The sequence below is a fragment of the Oncorhynchus nerka genome, linkage group LG6 (assembly GCF_034236695.1).
Source record: "Oncorhynchus nerka isolate Pitt River linkage group LG6, Oner_Uvic_2.0, whole genome shotgun sequence".
Lineage (NCBI taxonomy): Eukaryota > Metazoa > Chordata > Actinopteri > Salmoniformes > Salmonidae > Oncorhynchus > Oncorhynchus nerka.
The window spans coordinates 4,092,741-4,115,241 of NC_088401.1; the positions used below are offsets into that span (position 1 = coordinate 4,092,741).

The following is a 22,501-nucleotide window of genomic DNA, read 5'->3' on the forward strand; positions in this document are numbered from 1 at the left end:
ACTCAGAATGATACCTGGTGATATGGTGCTGCTAGTGATAGACAACATACTCAGAATGTTACCTGGTGATATGGTGATACCTGATATGGGGCTGTTAGTGATAGACAACATACTCAGAATGTTACCTGGTGATATGGTGCTGCTAGACAACATACTCAGAATGTTACCTGGTGATATGGTGCTGTTAGTGATATACAACATACTCAGAATGTTACCTGGTGATATGGTGCTGCTAGACAACATACTCAGAATGTTACCTGGTGATATGGTGCTGTTAGTGATAGACAACATACTCAGAATGTTACCTGGTGATATGGTGCTGCTAGACAACATACTCAGAATGTTACCTGGTGATATGGTGCTGCTAGACAACATACTCAGAATGTTACCTGGTGATATGGTGCTGCTAGACAACATACTCAGAATGTTACCTGGTGATATGGTGCTGTTAGACAACATACTCAGAATGATACCTGGTGATATGGTGCTGCTAGACAACATACTCAAAATGTTACCTGGTGATATGGTGCTGATAGTAATAGACAACATACTCAGAATGTTACCTGGTGATATGGTGCTGATAGTGATAGACAACATACTCAGAATGTTACCTGGTGATATGGTGCTGCTAGACAACATACTCAAAATGTTACCTGGTGATATGGTGCTGTTAGACAACATACTCAGAATGTTACCTGGTGATATGGTGCTGTTAGTGATAGACAACATACTCAGTGTTACCTGGTGATATGGTGCTGTTAGTGATAGACAACATACTCAGAATGTTACCTGGTGATATGGTGCTGCTAGACAACATACTCAGAATGTTACCTGGTGATATGGTGCTGATAGTGATAGACAACATACTCAGAATGTTACCTGGCTAGACTCAGAATGATACCTGGTGATATGGTGCTGATAGACAACATACTCAGAATGTTATCTGGTGATATGGTGCTGTTAGTGATAGACAACATACTCAGAATGTTACCTGGTGATATGGTGCTGCTGGACAACATACTCAGAATGTTACCTGGTGATATGGTGCTGTTAGACAACATACTCAGAATGATACCTGGTGATATGGTGCTGCTAGACAACATACTCAGAATGTTACCTGGTGATATGGTGCTGTTAGACAACATACTCAGAATGTTACCTGGTGATATGGTGCTGATAGACAACATACTCAGAATGTTACCTGGTGATATGGTGCTGATAGACAACATACTCAGAATGATACCTGGTGATATGGTGCTGTTAGTGATAGACAACATACTCAAAATGATACCTGGTGATATGGGGCTGATAGTGATAGACAACATACTCAGAATGTTACCTGGTGATATGGTGCTGATAGACAACATACTCAGAATGTTACCTGGTGATATGGTGCTGATGCAGAATGTTACCTGGTGATATGGTGCTGTTAGTGATAGACAACATACTCAGAATGATACCTGGTGATATGGTGCTGATAGACAACATACTCAGAATGTTACCTGGTGATATGGTGCTGATAGTTAACATACTCAGAATGTTACCTGGTGATATGGTGCTGATAGTGATAGACAACATACTCAGAATGTTACCTGGTGATATGGTGCTGCTAGACAACATACTCAGAATGTTACCTGGTGATATGGTGCTGTTAGTGATAGACAACATACTCAGAATGTTACCTGGTGATATGGTGCTGTTAGTGATAGACAACATACTCAGAATGATACCTGGTGATATGGTGCTGATAGACAACATACTCAGAATGTTAGATACAACATACTCAGAATGTTACCTGGTGATATGGTGCTGCTAGACAACATACTCAGAATGTTACCTGGTGATATGGTGCTGATAGTGATAGACAACATACTCAGAATGTTACCTGGTGATATGGTGCTGCTAGACAACATACTCAGAATGTTACCTGGTGATATGGTGCTGATAGACAACATACTCAGAATGTTACCTGGTGATATGGTGCTGATAGACAACATACTCAGAATGTTACCTGGTGATATGGTGCTGCTAGACAACATACTCAGAATGTTACCTGGTGATATGGTGCTGTTAGTGATAGACAACATACTCAGAATGTTACCTGGTGATATGGTGCTGTTAGTGATAGACAACATACTCAGAATGTTACCTGGTGATATGGTGCTGTTAGACAACATACTCAGAATGTTACCTGGTGATATGGTGCTGATAGACAACATACTCAGAATGTTACCTGGTGATATGGTGCTGCTAGTGATAGACAACATACTCAGAATGTTACCTGGTGATATGGTGCTGATAGACAACATACTCAGAATGTTACCTGGTGATATGGTGCTGCTAGACAACATACTCAGAATGATACCTGGTGATATGGTGCTGCTAGACAACATACTCAGAATGTTACCTGGTGATATGGTGCTGTTAGACAACATACTCAGAATGTTACCTGGTGATATGGTGCTGATAGACAACATACTCAGAATGTTACCTGGTGATATGGTGCTGTTAGTGATAGACAACATACTCAGAATGATACCTGGTGATATGGTGCTGATAGACAACATACTCAGAATGTTACCTGGTGATATGGTGCTGATAGACAACATACTCAGAATGTTACCTGGTGATATGGTGCTGCTAGACAACATACTCAGAATGATACCTGGTGATATGGTGCTGTTAGTGATATACTCAGAATGTTACCTGGTGATATGGTGCTGATAGACAACATACTCAGAATGTTACCTGGTGATATGGTGCTGCTAGACAACATACTCAGAATGATACCTGGTGATATGGTGCTGATAGACAACATACTCAGAATGTTACCTGGTGATATGGTGCTGCTAGACAACATACTCAGAATGTTACCTGGTGATATGGTGCTGTTAGTGATAGACAACATACTCAGAATGTTACCTGGTGATATGGTGCTGCTAGACAACATACTCAGAATGTTACCTGGTGATATGGTGCTGTTAGACAACATACTCAGAATGATACCTGGTGATATGGGTGCTAGTGATAGACAACATACTCAGAATGTTACCTGGTGATATGGTGCTGTTAGTGATAGACAACATACTCAGAATGTTACCTGGTGATATGGTGCTGATAGTGATAGACAACATACTCAGAATGATAGAATGTTACCTGTTACCTGGTGATATGGTGCTGTTAGACAACATACTCAAAATGTTACCTGGTGATATGGTGCTGACAACATTCAGAATGTTACCTGGTGATATGGTGCTGATAGACAACATACTCAGAATGTTACCTGGTGATATGGTGCTGTTAGTGATAGACAACATACTCAGAATGTTACCTGGTGATATGGTGCTGATAGTGATAGACAACATACTCAGAATGTTACCTGGTGATATGGTGCTGCTAGACAACATACTCAGAATGTTACCTGGTGATATGGTGCTGATAGACAACATACTCAGAATGTTACCTGGTGATATGGTGCTGTTAGTGATAGACAACATACTCAGAATGATACCTGGTGATATGGTGCTGATAGACAACATACTCAGAATGTTACCTGGTGATATGGTGCTGATAGTTAACATACTCAGAATGTTACCTGGTGATATGGTGCTGATAGTGATAGACAACATACTCAGAATGTTACCTGGTGATATGGTGCTGCTAGACAACATACTCAGAATGTTACCTGGTGATATGGTGCTGTTAGTGATAGACAACATACTCAGAATGTTACCTGGTGATATGGTGCTGTTAGTGATAGACAACATACTCAGAATGTTACCTGGTGATATGGTGCTGTTAGTGATAGACAACATACTCAGAATGTTACCTGGTGATATGGTGCTGCTAGACAACATACTCAGAATGTTACCTGGTGATATGGTGCTGATAGTGATAGACAACATACTCAGAATGTTACCTGGTGATATGGTGCTGCTAGACAACATACTCAGAATGTTACCTGGTGATATGGTGCTGTTAGTGATAGACAACATACTCAGAATGTTACCTGGTGATATGGTGCTGCTAGACAACATACTCAGAATGATACCTGGTGATATGGTGCTGCTAGACAACATACTCAGATTGATACCTGGTGATATGGTGCTGATAGACAACATACTCAGAATGTTACCTGGTGATATGGTGCTGTTAGTGATAGACAACATACTCAGAATGTTACCTGGTGATATGGTGCTGTTAGTGATAGACAACATACTCAGAATGATACCTGGTGATATGGTGCTGCTAGAATGTTACCTGGTGATAGACAACATGCTCAGAATGATACCTGGTGATATGGTGCTGCTAGACAACATACTCAGAATGTTACCTGGTGATATGGTGCTGTTAGACAACATACTCAGAATGTTACCTGGTGATATGGTGCTGATAGACAACATACTCAGAATGTTACCTGGTGATATGGTGCTGTTAGTGATAGACAACATACTCAGAATGATACCTGGTGATATGGTGCTGTTAGTGATAGACAACATACTCAGAATGATACCTGGTGATATGGGGCTAATAGTGATAGACAACATACTCAGAATGTTACCTGGTGATATGGTGCTGATAGACAACATACTCAGAATGTTACCTGGTGATATGGTGCTGATAGACAACATACTCAGAATGTTACCTGGTGATATGGTGCTGTTAGTGATAGACAACATACTCAGAATGTTACCTGGTGATATGGTGCTGATAGACAACATACTCAGAATGTTACCTGGTGATATGGTGCTGATAGTGATAGACAACATACTCAGAATGATACCTGGTGATATGGTGCTGTTAGTGATAGACAACATACTCAGAATGTTACCTGGTGATATGGTGCTGTTAGTGATAGACAACATACTCAGAATGATACCTGGTGATATGGTGCTGCTAGACAACATACTCAGAATGTTACCTGGTGATATGGTGCTGCTAGACAACATACTCAGAATGTTACCTGGTGATATGGTGCTGTTAGTGATAGACAACATACTCAGAATGTTACCTGGTGATATGGTGCTGTTAGTGATAGACAACATACTCAGAATGTTACCTGGTGATATGGTGCTGCTAGACAACATACTCAGAATGATACCTGGTGATATGGTGCTGTTAGTGATAGACAACATACTCAGAATGTTACCTGGTGATATGGTGCTGATAGTGATAGACAACATACTCAGAATGTTACCTGGTGATATGGTGCTGCTAGACAACATACTCAGAATGATACCTGGTGATATGGTGCTGCTAGACAACATACTCAGAATGTTACCTGGTGATATGGTGCTGCTAGACAACATACTCAGAATGATACCTGGTGATATGGTGCTGCTAGACAACATACTCAGAATGTTACCTGGTGATATGGTGCTGCTAGACAACATACTCAGAATGATACCTGGTGATATGGTGCTGCTAGTGATAGACAACATACTCAGATTGTTACCTGGTGATATGGTGCTGTTAGTGATAGACAACATACTCAGAATGTTACCTGGTGATATGGTGCTGATAGTGATAGACAACATACTCAGAATGTTACCTGGTGATATGGTGCTGCTAGACAACATACTCAGAATGATACCTGGTGATATGGTGCTGCTAGTGATAGACAACATACTCAGATTGTTACCTGGTGATATGGTGCTGTTAGTGATAGACAACATACTCAGAATGTTACCTGGTGATATGGTGCTGATAGTGATAGACAACATACTCAGAATGTTACCTGGTGATATGGTGCTGCTAGACAACATACTCAGAATGATACCTGGTGATATCGTGCTGTTAGTGATAGACAACATACTCAGAATGATACCTGGTGATATCGTGCTGTTAGTGATAGACAACATACTCAGAATGATACCTGGTGATATCGTGCTGTTAGTGATAGACAACTCTTAGCGACATAATACAGACCACAGAGTTTAAACAACATTTAAATACATCATATACAACTAGGTAGAGTGAGCATAGACAATGAATTGATGCACAGGTGGTGTACAGTTGATATACTGGAGGTACACAGTTTATATACAGTAGTTGTAGGGTATACATACAGTGGGCAGATGCAGACTCAAACCAGACGTTGATGGATGTGGTGAGGATGGACTCAGTGATTGATGTGTAAAACCGGATCAGGATTGACTGGGAGATGTAGTTTTTTCAGATGCCTCAAGTAGTACATTCACAAGTGAGCCTTCTAGGTGACCGCTGGGATGTTGTCCTCCCGCTAGAGGCTGGGATGCTGTCCTCCCGCTAGAGGCTGGGATGCTGTCCTCCTGCTAGAGCCTGGGATGTTGTCCTCCTGCTAGAGCCTGGGATGTTGTCCTCCTGCTAGAGCCTGGGATGTTGTCCTCCCTCTAGAGGCTAGGATGTTGTCCTCCTGCTAGAGCCTGGGATGTTGTCCTCCCTCTAGAGCCTGAGATGTTGTCCTCCCGCTAGAGGCTGGGTTGCTGTCCTCCCGCTAGAGGCTGGGTTGCTGTCCTCCTGCTAGAGGCTGGGATGTTGTCCTCCTGCTAGAGCCTGGGATGTTGTCCTCCCTCTAGAGGCTGGGTTGCTGTCCTCCCGCTAGAGGCTGGGATGTTGTCTTCCCACTAGAGGCTGGGATGTTGTCCTCCCACTAGAGGCTGGGATGTTGTCCTCCCACTAGAGGCTGGGATGTTGTCCTCCCGCTAGAGGCTGGGATGCTGTCCTCCTGCTAGAGCCTGGGATGTTGTCCTCCTTCTAGAGGCTGGGATGTTGTCCTCCTGCTAGAGCCTGGGATGTTGTCCTCCCTCTAGAGGCTGGGATGTTGTCCTCCCACCTGAGTCTGGGATGTTGTCCTCCTGCTAGAGCCTGGGATGTTGTCCTCCCTCTAGAGGCTGGGATGTTGTCCTCCTGCTAGAGCCTGGGATGTTGTCCTCCCACCTGAGGCTGGGATGTTGTCCTCCTGCTAGAGCCTGGGATGTTGTCCTCCCTCTAGAGGCTGGGTTGCTGTCCTCCCGCTAGAGAATGGGATGTTGTCCTCCCACTAGAGGCTGGGATGTTGTCCTCCCACTAGAGGCTGGGATGTTGTCCTCCCAAAAGAGGATGGGATGATGTCCTCCCGCTAGAGGCTGGGTTGCTGTCCTCCCACTAGAGGCTGGGATGTTGTCCTCCCACTAGAGGCTGGGATGTTGTCCTCCCACTAGAGGCTGGGATGTTGTCCTCCCACCTGAGGCTGGGATGTTGTCCTCCCACCTGAGGCTGGGATGTTGTCCTCCTGCTAGAGCATGGGATGTTGTCCTCCCACTAGAGGCTGAGATGTTGTCCTCCTGCTAGAGCCTGGGATGTTGACCTCCCACTAGAGGCTGAGATGTTGTCCTCCCACTAGAGGCTGGGTTGCTGTCCTCCCACTAGAGGCTGGGATGTTGTCCTCCCACTAGAGGCTGGGTTGCTGTCCTCCCACTAGAGGCTGGGATGTTGTCCTCCCACTAGAGGCTGGGTTGCTGTCCTCCCACTAGAGGCTGGGATGTTGTCCTCCCACTAGAGGCTGGGTTGCTGTCCTCCCTCTAGAGGCTGGGATGTTGTCCTCCCACTAGAGGCTGGGTTGCTGTCCTCCCGCTAGAGGCTGGGATGTTGTCCTCCCTCTAGAGGCTGGGTTGCTGTCCTCCCGCTAGAGGCTGGGATGTTGTCCTCCCGCTAGAGGCTGGGATGTTGTCCTCCCGCTAGAGGCTGGGATGCTGTCCTCCCACTAGAGGCTGGGATGTTGTCCTCCCGCTAGAGGCTGGGATGTTGTCCTCCCGCTAGAGGCTGGGATGTTGTCCTCCCGCTAGAGCCTGGGATGTTGTCCTCCCTCTAGAGGCTGGGTTGCTGTCCTCCCACTAGAGGCTGGGATGTTGTCCTCCCGCTAGAGGCTGGGATGTTGTCCTCCCGCTAGAGGCTGGGATGTTGTCCTCCCGCTAGAGCCTGGGATGTTGTCCTCCCTCTAGAGGCTGGGTTGCTGTCCTCCCACTAGAGGCTGGGATGTTGTCCTCCCGCTAGAGGCTGGGATGTTGTCCTCCCGCTAGAGGCTGGGATGCTGTCCTCCCACTAGAGGCTGGGTTGCTGTCCTCCTGCTAGAGCCTGGGATGTTGTCCTCCCGCTAGAGGCTGGGATGTTGTCCTCCCGCTAGAGCCTGGGATGTTGTCCTCCCTCTAGAGGCTGGGTTGCTGTCCTCCCACTAGAGGCTGGGATGTTGTCCTCCCGCTAGAGGCTGGGATGTTGTCCTCCCGCTAGAGGCTGGGATGCTGTCCTCCCACTAGAGGCTGGGTTGCTGTCCTCCTGCTAGAGCCTGGGATGTTGTCCTCCCGCTAGAGGCTGGGATGTTGTCCTCCCGCTAGAGGCTGGGATGTTGTCCTCCCGCTAAGGCTGGGATGTTGTCCTCCTGCTAGAGCCTGGGATGTTGACCTCCCACTAGAGGCTGGGATGTTGTCCTCCCACTAGAGGCTGGGATGCTGTCCTCCCGCTAGAGGCTGGGATGTTGTCCTCCCGCTAGAGGCTGGGATGTTGTCCTCCCTCAAGAGGCTGGGATGTTGTCCTCCCGCTAGAGGCTGGGATGTTGTCCTCCCACTAGAGGCTGGGATGTTGTCCTCCCTCAAGAGGCTGGGTTATTGTCCTCCCAATAGAGGCTGGGTTGCTGTCCTCCCACTAGAGGCTGGGATGTTGTCCTCCCACTAGAGGCTGGGATGTTGTCCTCCCAATGGAGGCTGGGATGTTGTCCTATGTTTCCTTCTACTAGTACAGATCTCCATGGGCCCTGGTCAAAAGTAGTGCACTATGGGATGGGCCCTGGTCAAAAGTAGTGCACTATGGGATGGGCCCTGGTCAAAAGTAGTGCACTATGGGATGGGCCCTGGTCAAAAGTAGTGCACTATGGGATGGGCCCTGGTCAAAAGTAGTGCACTTTATAAAAACAACAACATTACATTTCAGAATAATACTTTTTTTGGCTTGGAGGGTGGAGTACCCCTGAATCTCCCTGACACACACACACACCAGACCATTTTGTAAGCGGGGTGGAATGTCAGGCTGGTCCTGTCCAGGGATTCCTTCCTCTACTTGGAAGGAGGATGATGTCATCTTCCCTGTTCAACAGACTCTCTCTGTCTTGCCTCTGTGGACTTTTGAAGGGAGTCAGGACAGTAAAACAGACTCTCTCTGTCTTGCCTCTGTGGAGCTTTGAAGGGAGTCAGGACAGTAAAACAGACACTGTCTCTGTCTTGCCTCTGTGGAGCTTTGAAGGGAGTCAGGACAGTAAAACAGACACTGTCTCTGTCTTGCCTCTGTGGAGCTTTGAAGGGAGTCAGGACAGTAAAACAGACACTGTCTCTGTCTTGCCTCAGTGGAGCTTTGAAGGGAGTCAGGACAGTAAAACAGACACTGTCTCTGTCTTGCCTCTGTGGAGCTTTGAAGGGAGTCAGGACAGTAAAACAGACACTCTCTCTGTCTTGCCTCTGTGGAGCTTTGAAGGGAGTCAGGACAGTAAAACAGACACTCTCTCTGTCTTGCCTCAGTGGAGCTTTGAAGGGAGTCAGGACAGTAAAACAGACACTCTCTCTGTCTTGCCTCTGTGGAGCTTTGAAGGGAGCAGTGGTGTTCTCCACTCCCACCCAGGGCTCATAAGAAAATGAGGGAGGAATGAAGACAAGAGAGGGATGAGGACATATAACTCCCTCATCTCCCTTTCTCTCTCTCTCTCCCCCTGCCTTCTCTCTCTCTCTCTCTCTTTCGCTCTCTCCCCCTGCCTTCTCTCTCTCTCTCCCCCTGCCTTCTCTCCCCCTGCCTTCTCTCTCTCTCTCTCCTCCTGCCTTCTCTCCCCCTGCCTTCTCTCTCTCTCTCTCCCCCTGCCTTCTCTCTCTCTCCATCTCTCCCCTGCCTTCTCTCTCTCCCCCTGCCTTCTCTCCCCCTGCCTTCTCTCTCCATCTCTCCCCTGCCTTCTCTCTCTCTCTCTCTCCCCCTGCCTTCTCTCTCTCTCTCTCTCTCTCTCTCTCTCTCTCTCTCTCTCTCTCTCCCCTGCCTTCTCTCTCTCTCCCCCTGCCTTCTCTCTCTCTCTCTCTCTCCCCCTGCCTTCTCTCTCTCTCTCTCTCCCCTGCCTTCTCTCTCTCTCTCTCTCCCCCTGCCTTCTCTCTCTCTCTCTCCCCTGCCTTCTCTCTCGCTCTCTCTCTCTCTCTCTCTCTCTCTCTCTCTCTCTCTCTCCCCCTGCCTTCTCTCTCTCTCCCCCTGCCTTCTCTCTCTCTCTCTCTCTCTCTCTCTCTCTCTCTCTCTCCCCCTGCCTTCTCTCTCTCTCTCCCCTGCCTTCTCTCCCCCTGCCTTCTCTCTCTCTCTCTCTCCCTCTGCCTTCTCTCCCCCTGCCTTCTCTCTCTCTCTCTCTCTCTCTCTCTCTCTCTCTCTCTCTCTCCCCCTGCCTTCTCTCCCCCTGCCTTCTCTCCCCCTGCCTTCTCTCCCCCCTGCCTTCTCTCTCTCTCTCCCCCTGCCTTCTATCCCCCTGCCTTCTATCTCTCTCTCTCTCTCTCCCCCTGCCTTCTCTCCTCCTGCCTTCTCTTTCTCTCGCTCTATCTCCCCCTGCCTTCTCTCTCTCTCTCTCCCCCTGCCTTCTCTCCCCCTGCCTTCTGTCTCTCTCTCTCCCCTGCCTTCTCTCCCCCTGCCTTCTCTCTCTCTCTCTCTCTCTCTCTCTCTCTCTCTCTCTCTCCCCCTGCCTTCTCTCTCTCTCTCCCCCTGCCTTCTCTCTCTCTCTCCCCCTGCCTTCTCTCCCCCTGCCTTCTCTCTCTCTCTCTTTCTCTCTCTCTCCCCCTGCCTTCTCTCTCTCACCCTCCGCCTGCCTTCTCTCCCTCTCTCCCCCTGCCTTCTCTCTCTCTCCCTCCCTCCCCCTGCCTTCTCTCTCTCTCTCTCTCTCTCTCTCTCTCTCTCTCTCTCTCTCTCTCTCTCTCTCCCCCTGCCTTCTCTCTCTCTCTCTCTCTCCCCTGCCCCCCCCCGTTGGGGATCTAGGTTCTCGTTTATTGATTACTGTAGATGTTCCAACAGCCAGGAAACAGGAAATCCCTGTTTCCTCTTCCCCTCTGAAAATCATAGCCTGCACTACATATATCAGCCCACTAACAAAGGACTTGTAAAGGCCCACTAACAAAGGAGAAAAAAGAGAAAAAAAATAGCAGTTGGTAGTGTGTGGATACAGACAGACAGACAGGGGTCTATACAGACAGACAGGGGGTCTATACAGACAGACAGGGGTCTATACAGACAGACAGGGGGTCTATACAGACAGACAGGGGTCTTTACAGACAGACAGGGGTCTATACAGACAGACAGGGGTCTATACAGACAGACAGGGGTCTATACAGACAGACAGGTGTCTATACAGACAGACAGGGGGTCTATACAGACAGACAGGGGTCTTTACAGACAGACAGGGGTCTTTACAGACAGACAGGGGTCTTTACAGACAGGTAGGGGTGTATACAGACAGGCAGGGGTCTTTGCAGACAGACAGGGGTCAGGCAGGGGTCTATACAGTCAGACAGGGGTCTTTACAGACAGACAGGGGTCAGGCAGGGGTCTATACAGACAGACAGGGGGTCTATACAGACAGGGGTCTTTACAGACAGACAGGGGTCTTTACAGACAGACAGGGGTCTTTACAGACAGGTAGGGGTGTATACAGACAGGCAGGGGTCTTTGCAGACAGACAGGGGTCAGGCAGGGGTCTATACAGTCAGACAGGGGTCTTTACAGACAGACAGGGGTCAGGCAGGGGTCTATACAGACAGACAGGGGGTCTTTACAGACAGACAGGGGTCTTTACAGACAGACAGGGGTCAGGCAGGGGTCTATACAGTCAGACAGGGGTCTTTACAGACAGACAGGGGTCAGGCAGGGGTCTATACAGTCAGACAGGGGTCTTTACAGACAGACAGGGGTCAGGCAGGGGTCTATACAGACAGACAGGGGTCTTTACAGACAGGCAGGGGTCTTTACAGACAGACAGGGGTCAGACAGGGGTCTTTACAGACAGACAGGGGTCAAGCAGGGGTCTATACAGACAGACAGGGTTCTTTGCAGACAGGCAGGGGTTTTTACAGACAGACAGGGGTCTTTACAGACAGACAGGGGTCAGACAGGGGTCTTTACAGACAGACAGGGAGTCTATACAGACAGGCAGGGGTCTATACAGACAGGCAGGGGTCTATACAGACAGACAGGGGTCTTTACAGACAGACAGGGGTCTATACAGACAGACAGGGGGTCTATACAGACAGACAGGGGTCTTTGCAGACAGACAGGGGGTCTATACAGACAGGTAGGGGGTCTATACAGACAGACAGGGGTCTATACAGACAGACAGGAGTCTATACAGACAGACAGGAGTCTTTACAGACAGACAGGGGTCTTTACAGACAGACAGGCGGTCTATACAGACAGACAGGGGGTCTATACAGACAGGCAGGGGGTCTATACAGACAGGCAGGGGGTCTATACAGACAGGCAGGGGGTCTATACAGACAGGCAGGGGGTCTATACAGACAGGCAGGGGGTCTATACAGACAGACAGGGAGTCTATACAAACAGGCAGGGGGTCTATACAGACAGACATGGGGTCTATACAGACAGGCAGGGGGTCTATACAGACAGACAGGGGGTCTATACAGACAGACATGCTACTGATGGAGTGTGATTCTCATATTTTCTCCCCCCAGGTGTACAACAAGACAAACCAGCGTAGATAAAAACCCACCTAATATGATTGATAGTTCCTAGTAGGTCCTAGTGTACTACCATGTTGGCAATAGAGAATAAGAAACTATGTTACCTGGACTCTACTGTACCTCTGGGATACAACAACTGAGTGTGTAGGAACTCTCGTGTTACAGTCAAAGCAGCTGTTCTGTCACACTGATTGCTAATTGCTTTTCCAGATATGAGATAAATTCCACTCCCCCTCTCCTCTTTCTCCACCCCCCTCTCCCTCCAACTCCCCACCACTCCACCCCCTCTCCCTCACACTCCCCCACCACTCTATCCCCTCTCCCTCCATCTCCCCACCACTCTATCCCCCTCTCCCTCCATCTCCCCACCACTCTATCCCCCTCTCCCTCCATCTCCCCCACCACTCCACCCCTCTCCCTCCAACTCCCCCACCACTCCACCCCCTCTCCCTCCAACTCCCCCTCTCCCTCTAACTCCCCCACCACTCCACCCCCTCTCCCTCCAACTCCCCCTCTCCCTCTAACTCCCCCACCACTTCACCCCCTCTCCCTCCAACTCCACCACCACTCCACCCCTTCTCCCTCCTACTCCCCCCACCACTCTATCACCCTATCCCTCTCCCTCCAACTCCCCACCACTCTATCCCCCTCTCCCTCCATCTCCCCCACCACTCTATCCCCCTCTCCCTCCATCTCCCCCACCACTCCACCCCTTCTCCCTCCAACTCCCCCACCACTCCACCCCTCTCCCTCCAACTCCCCACCACTCCACCCCCTCTCCCTCCAACTCCCCACCACTCCACCCCCTCTCCCTCCAACTCCCCCACCACTCCACCCCCTCTCCCTCCAACTCCCCCACCACTCCACCCCCTCTCCCTCCAACTCCCCCTCTCCCTCTAACTCCCCCACCACTCCACCCCCTCTCCCTCCAACTCCACCACCACTCCACCCCTTCTCCCTCCTACTCCCCCACCACTCTATCACCCTATCCCTCTCCCTCCAACTCCCCCACCACTCTATCACCCTATCCTCTCCCTCCAACTCCCCTCTCCCTCCAACTCCCCCACCACTCCACCCCTCTCCCTCCAACTCCCCCACCACTCCACCCCCTCTCCCTCCAACTCCCCCACCACTCCACCCCTTCTCCCTCCAACTCCCCTCTCACTCCAACTCCCCCACCACTCTATCCCCCTCTCCCTCTCCCTCCAACTCCCCTCTCCCTTCAACTCCCCCACCACTCCACCCCCTCTCCCTTCAACTCCCCTACCCCTCCACCCCTTCTCCCTCCAACTCCCCACCACTCCACCCCTTCTCCCTCTCCCTCCAACTCCCCTCTCACTCCAACTCCCCCACCACTCTATCCCCTCTCCCTCCATCTCCCCCACCACTCCACCCCTCTCCCTCCAACTCCCCCTCTCCCTCTAACTCCCCCACCACTCCACCCCCTCTCCCTCCAACTCCACCACCACTCCACCCCTTCTCCCTCCTACTCCCCCACCACTCTATCACCCTATCCCTCTCCCTCCAACTCCCCTCTCCCTCCAACTCCCCCACCACTCCACCCCTCTCCCTCCAACTCCCCTACCACTCCACCCCCTCTCCCTCCATCTCCCCCACCACTCCACCCCCTCTCCCTCCAACTCCCCCACCACTCCACCCCTTCTCCCTCCAACTCCCCTCTCACTCCAACTCCCCCACCACTCTATCCCCTCTCCCTCTCCCTCCAACGCCCCTCTCCCTTCAACTCCCCCACCACTCCACCCCTCTCCCTTCAACTCCCCTACCCTCCACCCCTTCTCCCTCCAACTCCCCCACCACTCCACCCCTTCTCCCTCTCCCTCCAACTCCCCTCTCACTCCAACTCCCCCACCACTCTATCCCCTCTCCCTCTAACTCCCCCACCACTCCACCCCCTCTCCCTTCAACTCCCTACCACTCCACCCCTTCTCCCTCCAACTCCCCCACCACTCCACCCCTTCTCCCTCTCCCTCCAACTCCCCTCTCACTCCAACTCCCCCACCACTCTATCCCCTTCTCCCTCCAACTCCCCCACCACTCCACCCCTTCTCCCTCTCCCTCCAACTCCCCTCTCCCTCCAACTCCCCACCACTCTATCCCCTTCTCCCTCCAACTCCCCACCACTCTATCACCCTATCCCTCTCCCTCCAACTCCCTTCTCCCTCCAACTCCCCACCACTCCATCTCTATCCCCCTCTCCCTCCAACTCCCCCACCACTCCACCCCTTCTCCCTCTCCCTCCAACTCCCCCTCTCACTCCAACTCCCCCACCACTCTATCCCCTCTCACTCCAACTCCCCCACCACTCTATCCCCTCTCCCTCTAACTCCCCACCACTCCACCCCTTCTCCCTCCAACTCCCCACCACTCTATCACCCTATCCCTCTCCCTCCAACTCCCCTTCTCCCTCCAACTCCCCCACCACTCCATCTCTATCCCCCTCTCACTCCAACTCCCCACCACTCTATCCCCCTATCACTCCAACTCCCCACCACTCCATCCCCCTCTCCCTCCCTCATTTCTCTAGCCAAGACATGAGCAGAGCAGGGAGCCAGACACAGAGACAGCCAGACAACAGACTAGACAGCCAGACAACAGACTAGACAGACTAGGCAGCCGGAGAATAGACTAGACATCCTAGACAACAGACTAGACAGCCAGACAACAGACTAGACAGACTAGACAGCCAGACAGCAGACTAGACAGACTAGACAGCCAGACAGCAGACTAGACAGACTAGACATCCAGACAGCAGACTAGACAGACTAGACAGCCAGACAACAGACTAGACAGCCAGAAAACAAACTAGACAGCCAGACAACAGACTAGACAGCCAGACAACAGACTAGACAGACTAGACAGCCAGACAACAACTAGACAGCCAGACAACAACTAGACAGCCAGACAACAGACTAGACAGACTAGACAGCCAGACAACAACTAGACAGCCAGACAACAAACTAGACAGCCAGACAACAGACTAGACAGCCAGACAACAAACTAGACAGCCAGACAACAAACTAGACAGCCAGACAACAACTAGACAGCCAGACAACAGACTAGACAGACTAGACAGACTAGACAGCCAGACAACAGACTAGACAGACTAGACAGCCAGACAACAAACTAGACAGCCAGACAACAGACTAGACAGCCAGACAACAGACTAGACAGCCAGACAACATACTAGACAGCCAGACAACAGACTAGACAGACTAGACAGCCAGACAACAACTAGACAGCCAGACAACAAACTAGACAGCCAGACAACAGACTAGACAGCCAGACAACAAACTAGACAGCCAGACAACAAACTAGACAGCCAGACAACAACTAGACAGCCAGACAACAGACTAGACAGACTAGACAGACTAGACAGCCAGACAACAGACTAGACAGACTAGACAGCCAGACAACAAACTAGACAGCCAGACAACAGACTAGACAGCCAGACAACAGACTAGACAGCCAGACAACATACTAGACAGCCAGACAACAACTAGACAGCCAGACAACAGACTAGACGGCCAGACAACAGACTAGACGGCCAGACAACAGACTAGACAGCCAGACAGCAAACTAGACAGCCAGACAGCAGACTAGTCAGCCAGACAACAGACTAGTCAACCAGACAACAGACTAGACAAACTAGACGGCCAGACAGCAGACTAGACAGCCAGACAGCAGACTAGACAGCCAGACAACATACTAGACAGCCAGACAACAAACTAGACAGCCAGACAACAACTAGACGGCCAGACAACAGACTAGACAGCCAGACAACAGACTAGACAGCCAGACAGCAAACTAGACAGCCAGACAGCAGACTAGTCAGCCAGACAACAGACTAGTCAACCAGACAACAGACTAGACAAACTAGACAGCCAGACAGCAGACTAGACAGCCAGACAACAGACTAGACAGCCAGACAACATACTAGACAGCCAGACAGCAGACTAGACAGCCAGACAGCAGACTAGACAGCCAGAAAGCAGACCAGGCAGCAAGATGATAGACTAGACAGCCAGACAACAGACTAGACAGCCAGACATAACCAGAACAGACCAGGGTAGACCAGGCCAATCCAGGGAAGATAAGTGTAGGTAGACCAGGCCAGACCAGGGTAGACCAGGCCAGACCATCGTAGACCAGGCCAGACCAAGGTAGACCAGGCCAGACCAGGGTGAGGGAATTGCTGAGTAACCAGCTGAGTAACATGACAGTTATTAAGCTAACATGACAGTTATTAGGCTAACATGACAGTTATTAAGCTAACATGACAGTTATTAAGCTAACATGACAGTTATTAGGCTAACATGACCGTTATTAAGCTAACATGACAGTTATTAAGCTAACATGACAGTTATTAAGCTAACATGACAGTTATTAAGCTAACATGACAGTTATTAAGCTAACATGACAGTTATTAGGCTAACATGACCGTTATTAAGCTAACATGACAGTTATTAGGCTAACATGACAGTTATTAAGCTAACATGACAGTTATTAGGCGAACATGACAGTTTTTAAGCTAACATGACAGTTTTTAAGCTAACATGACAGTTATTAGGCTAACATGACAGTTATTAAGCTAACATGACAGTTATTAAGCTAACATGACAGTTATGAAGCTAACATGACAGTTATTAAGCTAACATGAACGTTATTAAGCTAACGAGACAGTTATTAAGCTAATGTGCCAGTTATTAAGCTAACATGACAGTTATTAGGCTAACATGACCGTTATTAGGCTAACATGACAGTTATTAAGCTAACATGACAGTTATTAGGCTAACATGACAGTTATTAAGCTAACATGACAGTTATTAAGCTAACATGACAGTTATTAGGCTAACATGACAGTTATTAAGCTAACATGACAGTTATTAAGCTAACATGACAGTTATTAGGCTAACATGACCGTTATTAAGCTAACATGACAGTTATTAAGCTAACATGACAGTTATTAAGCTAACATGACATTTATTAGGCTACCATGACAGTTATTAGGCTAACATGACAGTTATTAGGCTAACATGACAGTTATTAGGCTACCATGACAGTTATTAGGCTAACATGACAGTTATTAGGCTAACAGGACCGTTATATTAAGCTAACATGACAGTTATTAGGCTAACATGACAGTTATTAGGCTAACATGACCGTTATATTAAGCTAACATGACAGTTATTAGGCTACCATGACAGTTATTAGGCTAACAGGACCGTTATATTAAGCTAACATGACAGTTATTAGGCTAACATGACAGTTATTAGCCTAACATGAGAGTTATTAGGCTAACATGACAGTTATTAGGCTAACATGACAGTTATTAGGCTAACATGACAGTTATTAAGCTTATTAAACGTTACAGATTGAGAGGACACTTTAGCTGGCAGGATGTCGCACCCTGATTGGACATAAATATTTTTGCTTCTGAGCTCCTAGTGTGTGCGGCTCTCCTTCATTTTTGGGGGGGATGTGACAAGGAGCATGTTATTTCCTCCACGTAAACTAGACCTAATGAACATCCTACGATTTGAACTATTTCTTGGTTGTTTGTTTGTTGCTTTACTAATCAGAACTCAACCTACTGTAGTTTTACAAACACTCAGAAAGTGATGTGTATTTTTTGTAATCAAAATGTTTTCCACTGAGTTCCAGTTGGTGTGTTTTTGTTTTGGAAAGTTGTGTGACACATCTATGTGCTAACTAAGTGTAACGGTTTTCTGCCGCCGATGGAGAGGAGGAACAAAATGCAGCGTGGTTCGAGTTCAACATGTTTAATAAAGACCATACACGAGAACACTACACAATACAAAACATGTGAAAACCCGAAACAGTCCTATCTGGTGCAATGACACAAAGACAGAAGACAATCACCCACAAAATACCCACAGAACATGGCTGCCTAAATATGGTTCTCAATCAGAGACAACGACAGACAGCTGCCTCTAATTGAGAACCAATCTAGGCAACCATAGACATACAAAACTATCTAGAAAGGAAACAGACCCATAAACATCCAAAACCCCTAGGCCAGAAAAAACACATAAATCCCCCATGTCACACCCTGACCTAACCAAAATAATTAAGAAAACAGAGATAACTAAGGCCAGGGCGTGACACTAAGATTCCCTCTCCCTTCCCCCTAGAAACACAGCGGTTTTAATACAGTATTTGCGATTATGAACATTGCTCCATCCACTCAGGGAATGTTTTCGTAACATTTCTCTGGGACTGTTTCCGCAAACCCCACAGATGATTGACGATCAGAGCTGTTAACCGGCTAAACTTCCTGTACAGCTGTAACGCTGATTTCTGTATGGCCTCAGGAGGGAAATGTATGTAATAGCGGTCTGAGCCTCCCTCTTCTTAGCCCTGGTTTCATCCCTCCCTCCCTCTGCCTGTTCCTGGTCTGAGAACATGGAGCTCTGAGGACATGGAGCTCTGAGGACATGGAGGTCTGAGGACATGGAGGTCTGAGGACATTAAGTCTGAGGACATGGATCTCTGAGGACATGGAGGTCTGAGGACATGGAGGTCTGAGGACATGGAGGTCTGAGGACATTAAGTCTGAGGACATGGAGCTCTGAGGACATGGAGGTCTGAGGACATGGAGGTCTGAGGACATGGAGCTCTGAGGACATGGAGGTCTGAGAACATGGAGGTCTGAGGACATGGAGGCCTGAGGACATGGAGGTCTGAGGACATGGAGCTCGGAGGACATGGAGGTCTGAGAACATGGAGCTCTGAGGACATGGAGGCCTGAGGACATGGAGGTCTGATAACTTGAACTTGGAGGTCTGAGGACATGGAGGTCTGAGGACATGGAGGTCTTAGAACATGGAGCTCTGAGGACATGGAGGTCTGAGAACATGGAGGTCTGAGGACATGGAGGCCTGAGGACATGGAGGTCTGAGGACATGGAGCTCGGAGGACATGGAGGTCTGAGAACATGGAGGTGTGAGAACATGGAGGTCTGAGGACATGGAGCTCTGATAACTTGAACTTGGAGGTCTGAGGACATGGAGCTCTGAGGACATGGAGCTCTGAGGACATGGAGGCCTGAGGACATGGAGGTCTGAGGACATGGAGCTCGGAGGACATGGAGGTCTGAGGACATGGAGCTCTGAGGACATGGAGGTCTGAGGACATGGAGCTCGGAGGACATGGAGGTCTGAGAACTTGGAGGTCTGAGGACATGGAGGCCTGAGGACATGGAGGTCTGAGGACATGGAGGTCTGAGGACATGGAGCTCGGAGGACATGGAGGTCTGAGGACATGGAGCTCGGAGGACATGGAGGTCTGAGAACTTGGAGGTCTGAGAACTTGGAGGTCTGAGAACTTGGAGGTCTGAGGACATGGAGGCCTGAAGACATGGAGGTCTGAGGACATGGAGGTCTGAGAACTTGGAGGTCTGAGAACTTGAACTTGGAGGTCTGAGAACTTGAACATGGAGGTCTGGGAACTTGGGTTCCTTCCCTTAAGTTCAACCCAAGAATGAAACATGACTGTTTATCTTAACATTTTTAATTCTACTGTCTAGAAATATGCTTTCATATGCAAATGAACCATGTTATATTTAGCTGAACTGTCTGTACATGAAGACATCCTATAGCGGTGCTGAACCAGGCAGTCATCAATGTGTTGACAGAGGTCTGTGGTTCGGTTAGGATCATGGTGGGAGGAACGGGATACCCACTACTTTATAGGGATAAAACAACATGTATATTTTCATGAAGCTGTTTCTTTAAATGGAGGCCAGAAGTCGGGGCAATAAAATGGTTTCTTTTTTTTTCTTATCCAAACATTTCACTATGGTAAGAACGAAAGGCCTGCCCTGCAATTGGGTAAACCATTGACATGTCCAGACATCGAAACACTAAAAGTGATGAATGTCTGTCGGTATGATTATGATTACACATCTATTGATCTGGTTCAATGTTTATTTTTCTTTTCTTTCCAGAGAAGTTGTTGGTCCTAACTGTTGCCACAGAGGAAACAGATGGTTATCTCCGATTCATGCAGTCAGCCAACTACTTCAACTACACTATCAAGGTAACGACCAAGCACCGTCTGTCTCTCTATTTGAGATCTACCACATGGACTAGACATTGTCTCTCTATTTGAGATCTACCACATTGACTAGACATTGTCTCTCTATTTGAGATATACCACATTGACCCCTGACCTGATGTGACCCTCTTACAGGTGCTGGGCATGGGAGAGGAGTGGAGGGGTGGGGATGTGGGGCGCTCCATCGGAGGAGGACAGAAGGTGAGACTACTGAAGGAGGCCATGGAGGCACTGACTGACCAAGAAGACCTTGTAGTGCTGTCTGTAGACAGGTAGGTTGACCTGGTGGTGCTGTCTGTAGACAGGTAGGTTGACCTGGGGTAGTACTGTCTGTAGACAGGTAGGTTGACCTGGTGGTACTGTCTGTAGACAGGTAGGTTGACCTGGTGGTGCTGTCTGTAGACAGGTAGGTTGAACTGGTGGTGCTGTCTGTAGACAGGTAGGTTGACCTGGTGGTGCTGTCTGTAGACAGGTAGGTTGACCTGGTGGTACTGTCTGTAGACGGGTAGGTTGACCTGGTGGTGCTGTCTGTAGACAGGTAGGTTGACCTGGGGTAGTACTGTCTGTGGACAGGTAGGTTGACCTGGGGGTACTGTCTATAGACAGGTAGGTTGACCTGGTGTAGTACTGTCTGTAGACAGGTAGGTTGACCTGGGGGTACTGTCTGTGGACAGGTAGGTTGACCTGGGGGTACTGTCTGTAGACAGGTAGGTTGACCTGGGGGTACTGCCTGTAGACAGTCTAAAACAGCTGTCTAAAACAGCATTCAGTACCTTGTTTTCCTGGAAGATGTGTTGTACTGGAATCTGACCACTAAGGCTGTGGGATCAGGGAGAGGTTACAGCTTCCAGTTCCTCCATATTGGACACAGATGTCCCTTAAACAATCTCCTCCTGCGATTAGCCAAACAAACCCTAAACCCTCCTGCAGTTAGCCAAACAAACACTAACCCCTCCTGCAGTTAGCCAAACAAACCCTAAACCCTCCTGCACTTAGCCAAACAAACACTAACCCCTCCTGTAATTAACCAAACGAACCCTCAGCCCTCTTGCAATCAGCCAATAGTGTGAAGATTCACTTACCTCCACATTATGACTGTTTGGCTGATCAGTAAGGCAAGGGTTAGGGGCTAAGGTTAGGGCTACTGGCTGGCTGCTATATGGCTGACCAATAGGGTTAGGGCTACTGGCTGGCTGACCAGCAGGGTTAGGGCTACTGGCTGGCTGCTGTACGGCTGACCAGTAGGGTTAGGGCTACTGGCTGGCTGCTGTCCGGCTGACCAGTAGGGTTAGGGCTACTGGCTGGCTGACCAGTAGGGTTAGGGCTACTGGCTGGCTGCCGTATGGCTGACCAATAGGGTTAGGGCTACTGGCTGGCTGCTGTATGGCTGACCAATAGGGTTAGGGCTACTGGCTGGCTGACCAGCAGGGTTAGGGCTACTGGCTGGCTGACCAGTAGGGTTAGGGCTACTGGCTGGCTGCTGTACGGCTGACCAGTAGGGCTAAGGTTAGGGCTACTGGCTGGCTGCTGAATGGCTGACCAATAGGGTTAGGGATACTGACTGGCTGCTGTATGGCTGACCAGTAGGGTTAGGGCTACTGGCTGGCTGACCAGTAGGGTTAGGGCTACTGGCTGGCTGACCAGTAGGATTAGGGCTACGTCTGTAGCCATGAAGTGCTTCGAAAGGCTGGTCA

At 49.2% G+C, this 22,501-nt stretch overlaps 1 protein-coding gene across 2 annotated transcripts in view; it reads left to right on the plus strand.

Annotated features, from left to right (window-relative positions):
* The window catches only part of LOC115131010 (procollagen-lysine,2-oxoglutarate 5-dioxygenase 2-like), a 153,453-nt gene that overhangs the window by 27,887 nt on the left and 103,065 nt on the right, over window positions 1-22,501 (plus strand). For both annotated transcript variants that reach the window (XM_065019225.1, XM_065019226.1), the window contains exons 2-3: window positions 20,698-20,789; window positions 20,943-21,079. In XM_065019225.1, the coding sequence (XP_064875297.1) occupies window positions 20,698-20,789; window positions 20,943-21,079 (229 nt within the window). The remainder of the gene's footprint in view (window positions 1-20,697; window positions 20,790-20,942; window positions 21,080-22,501) is intronic.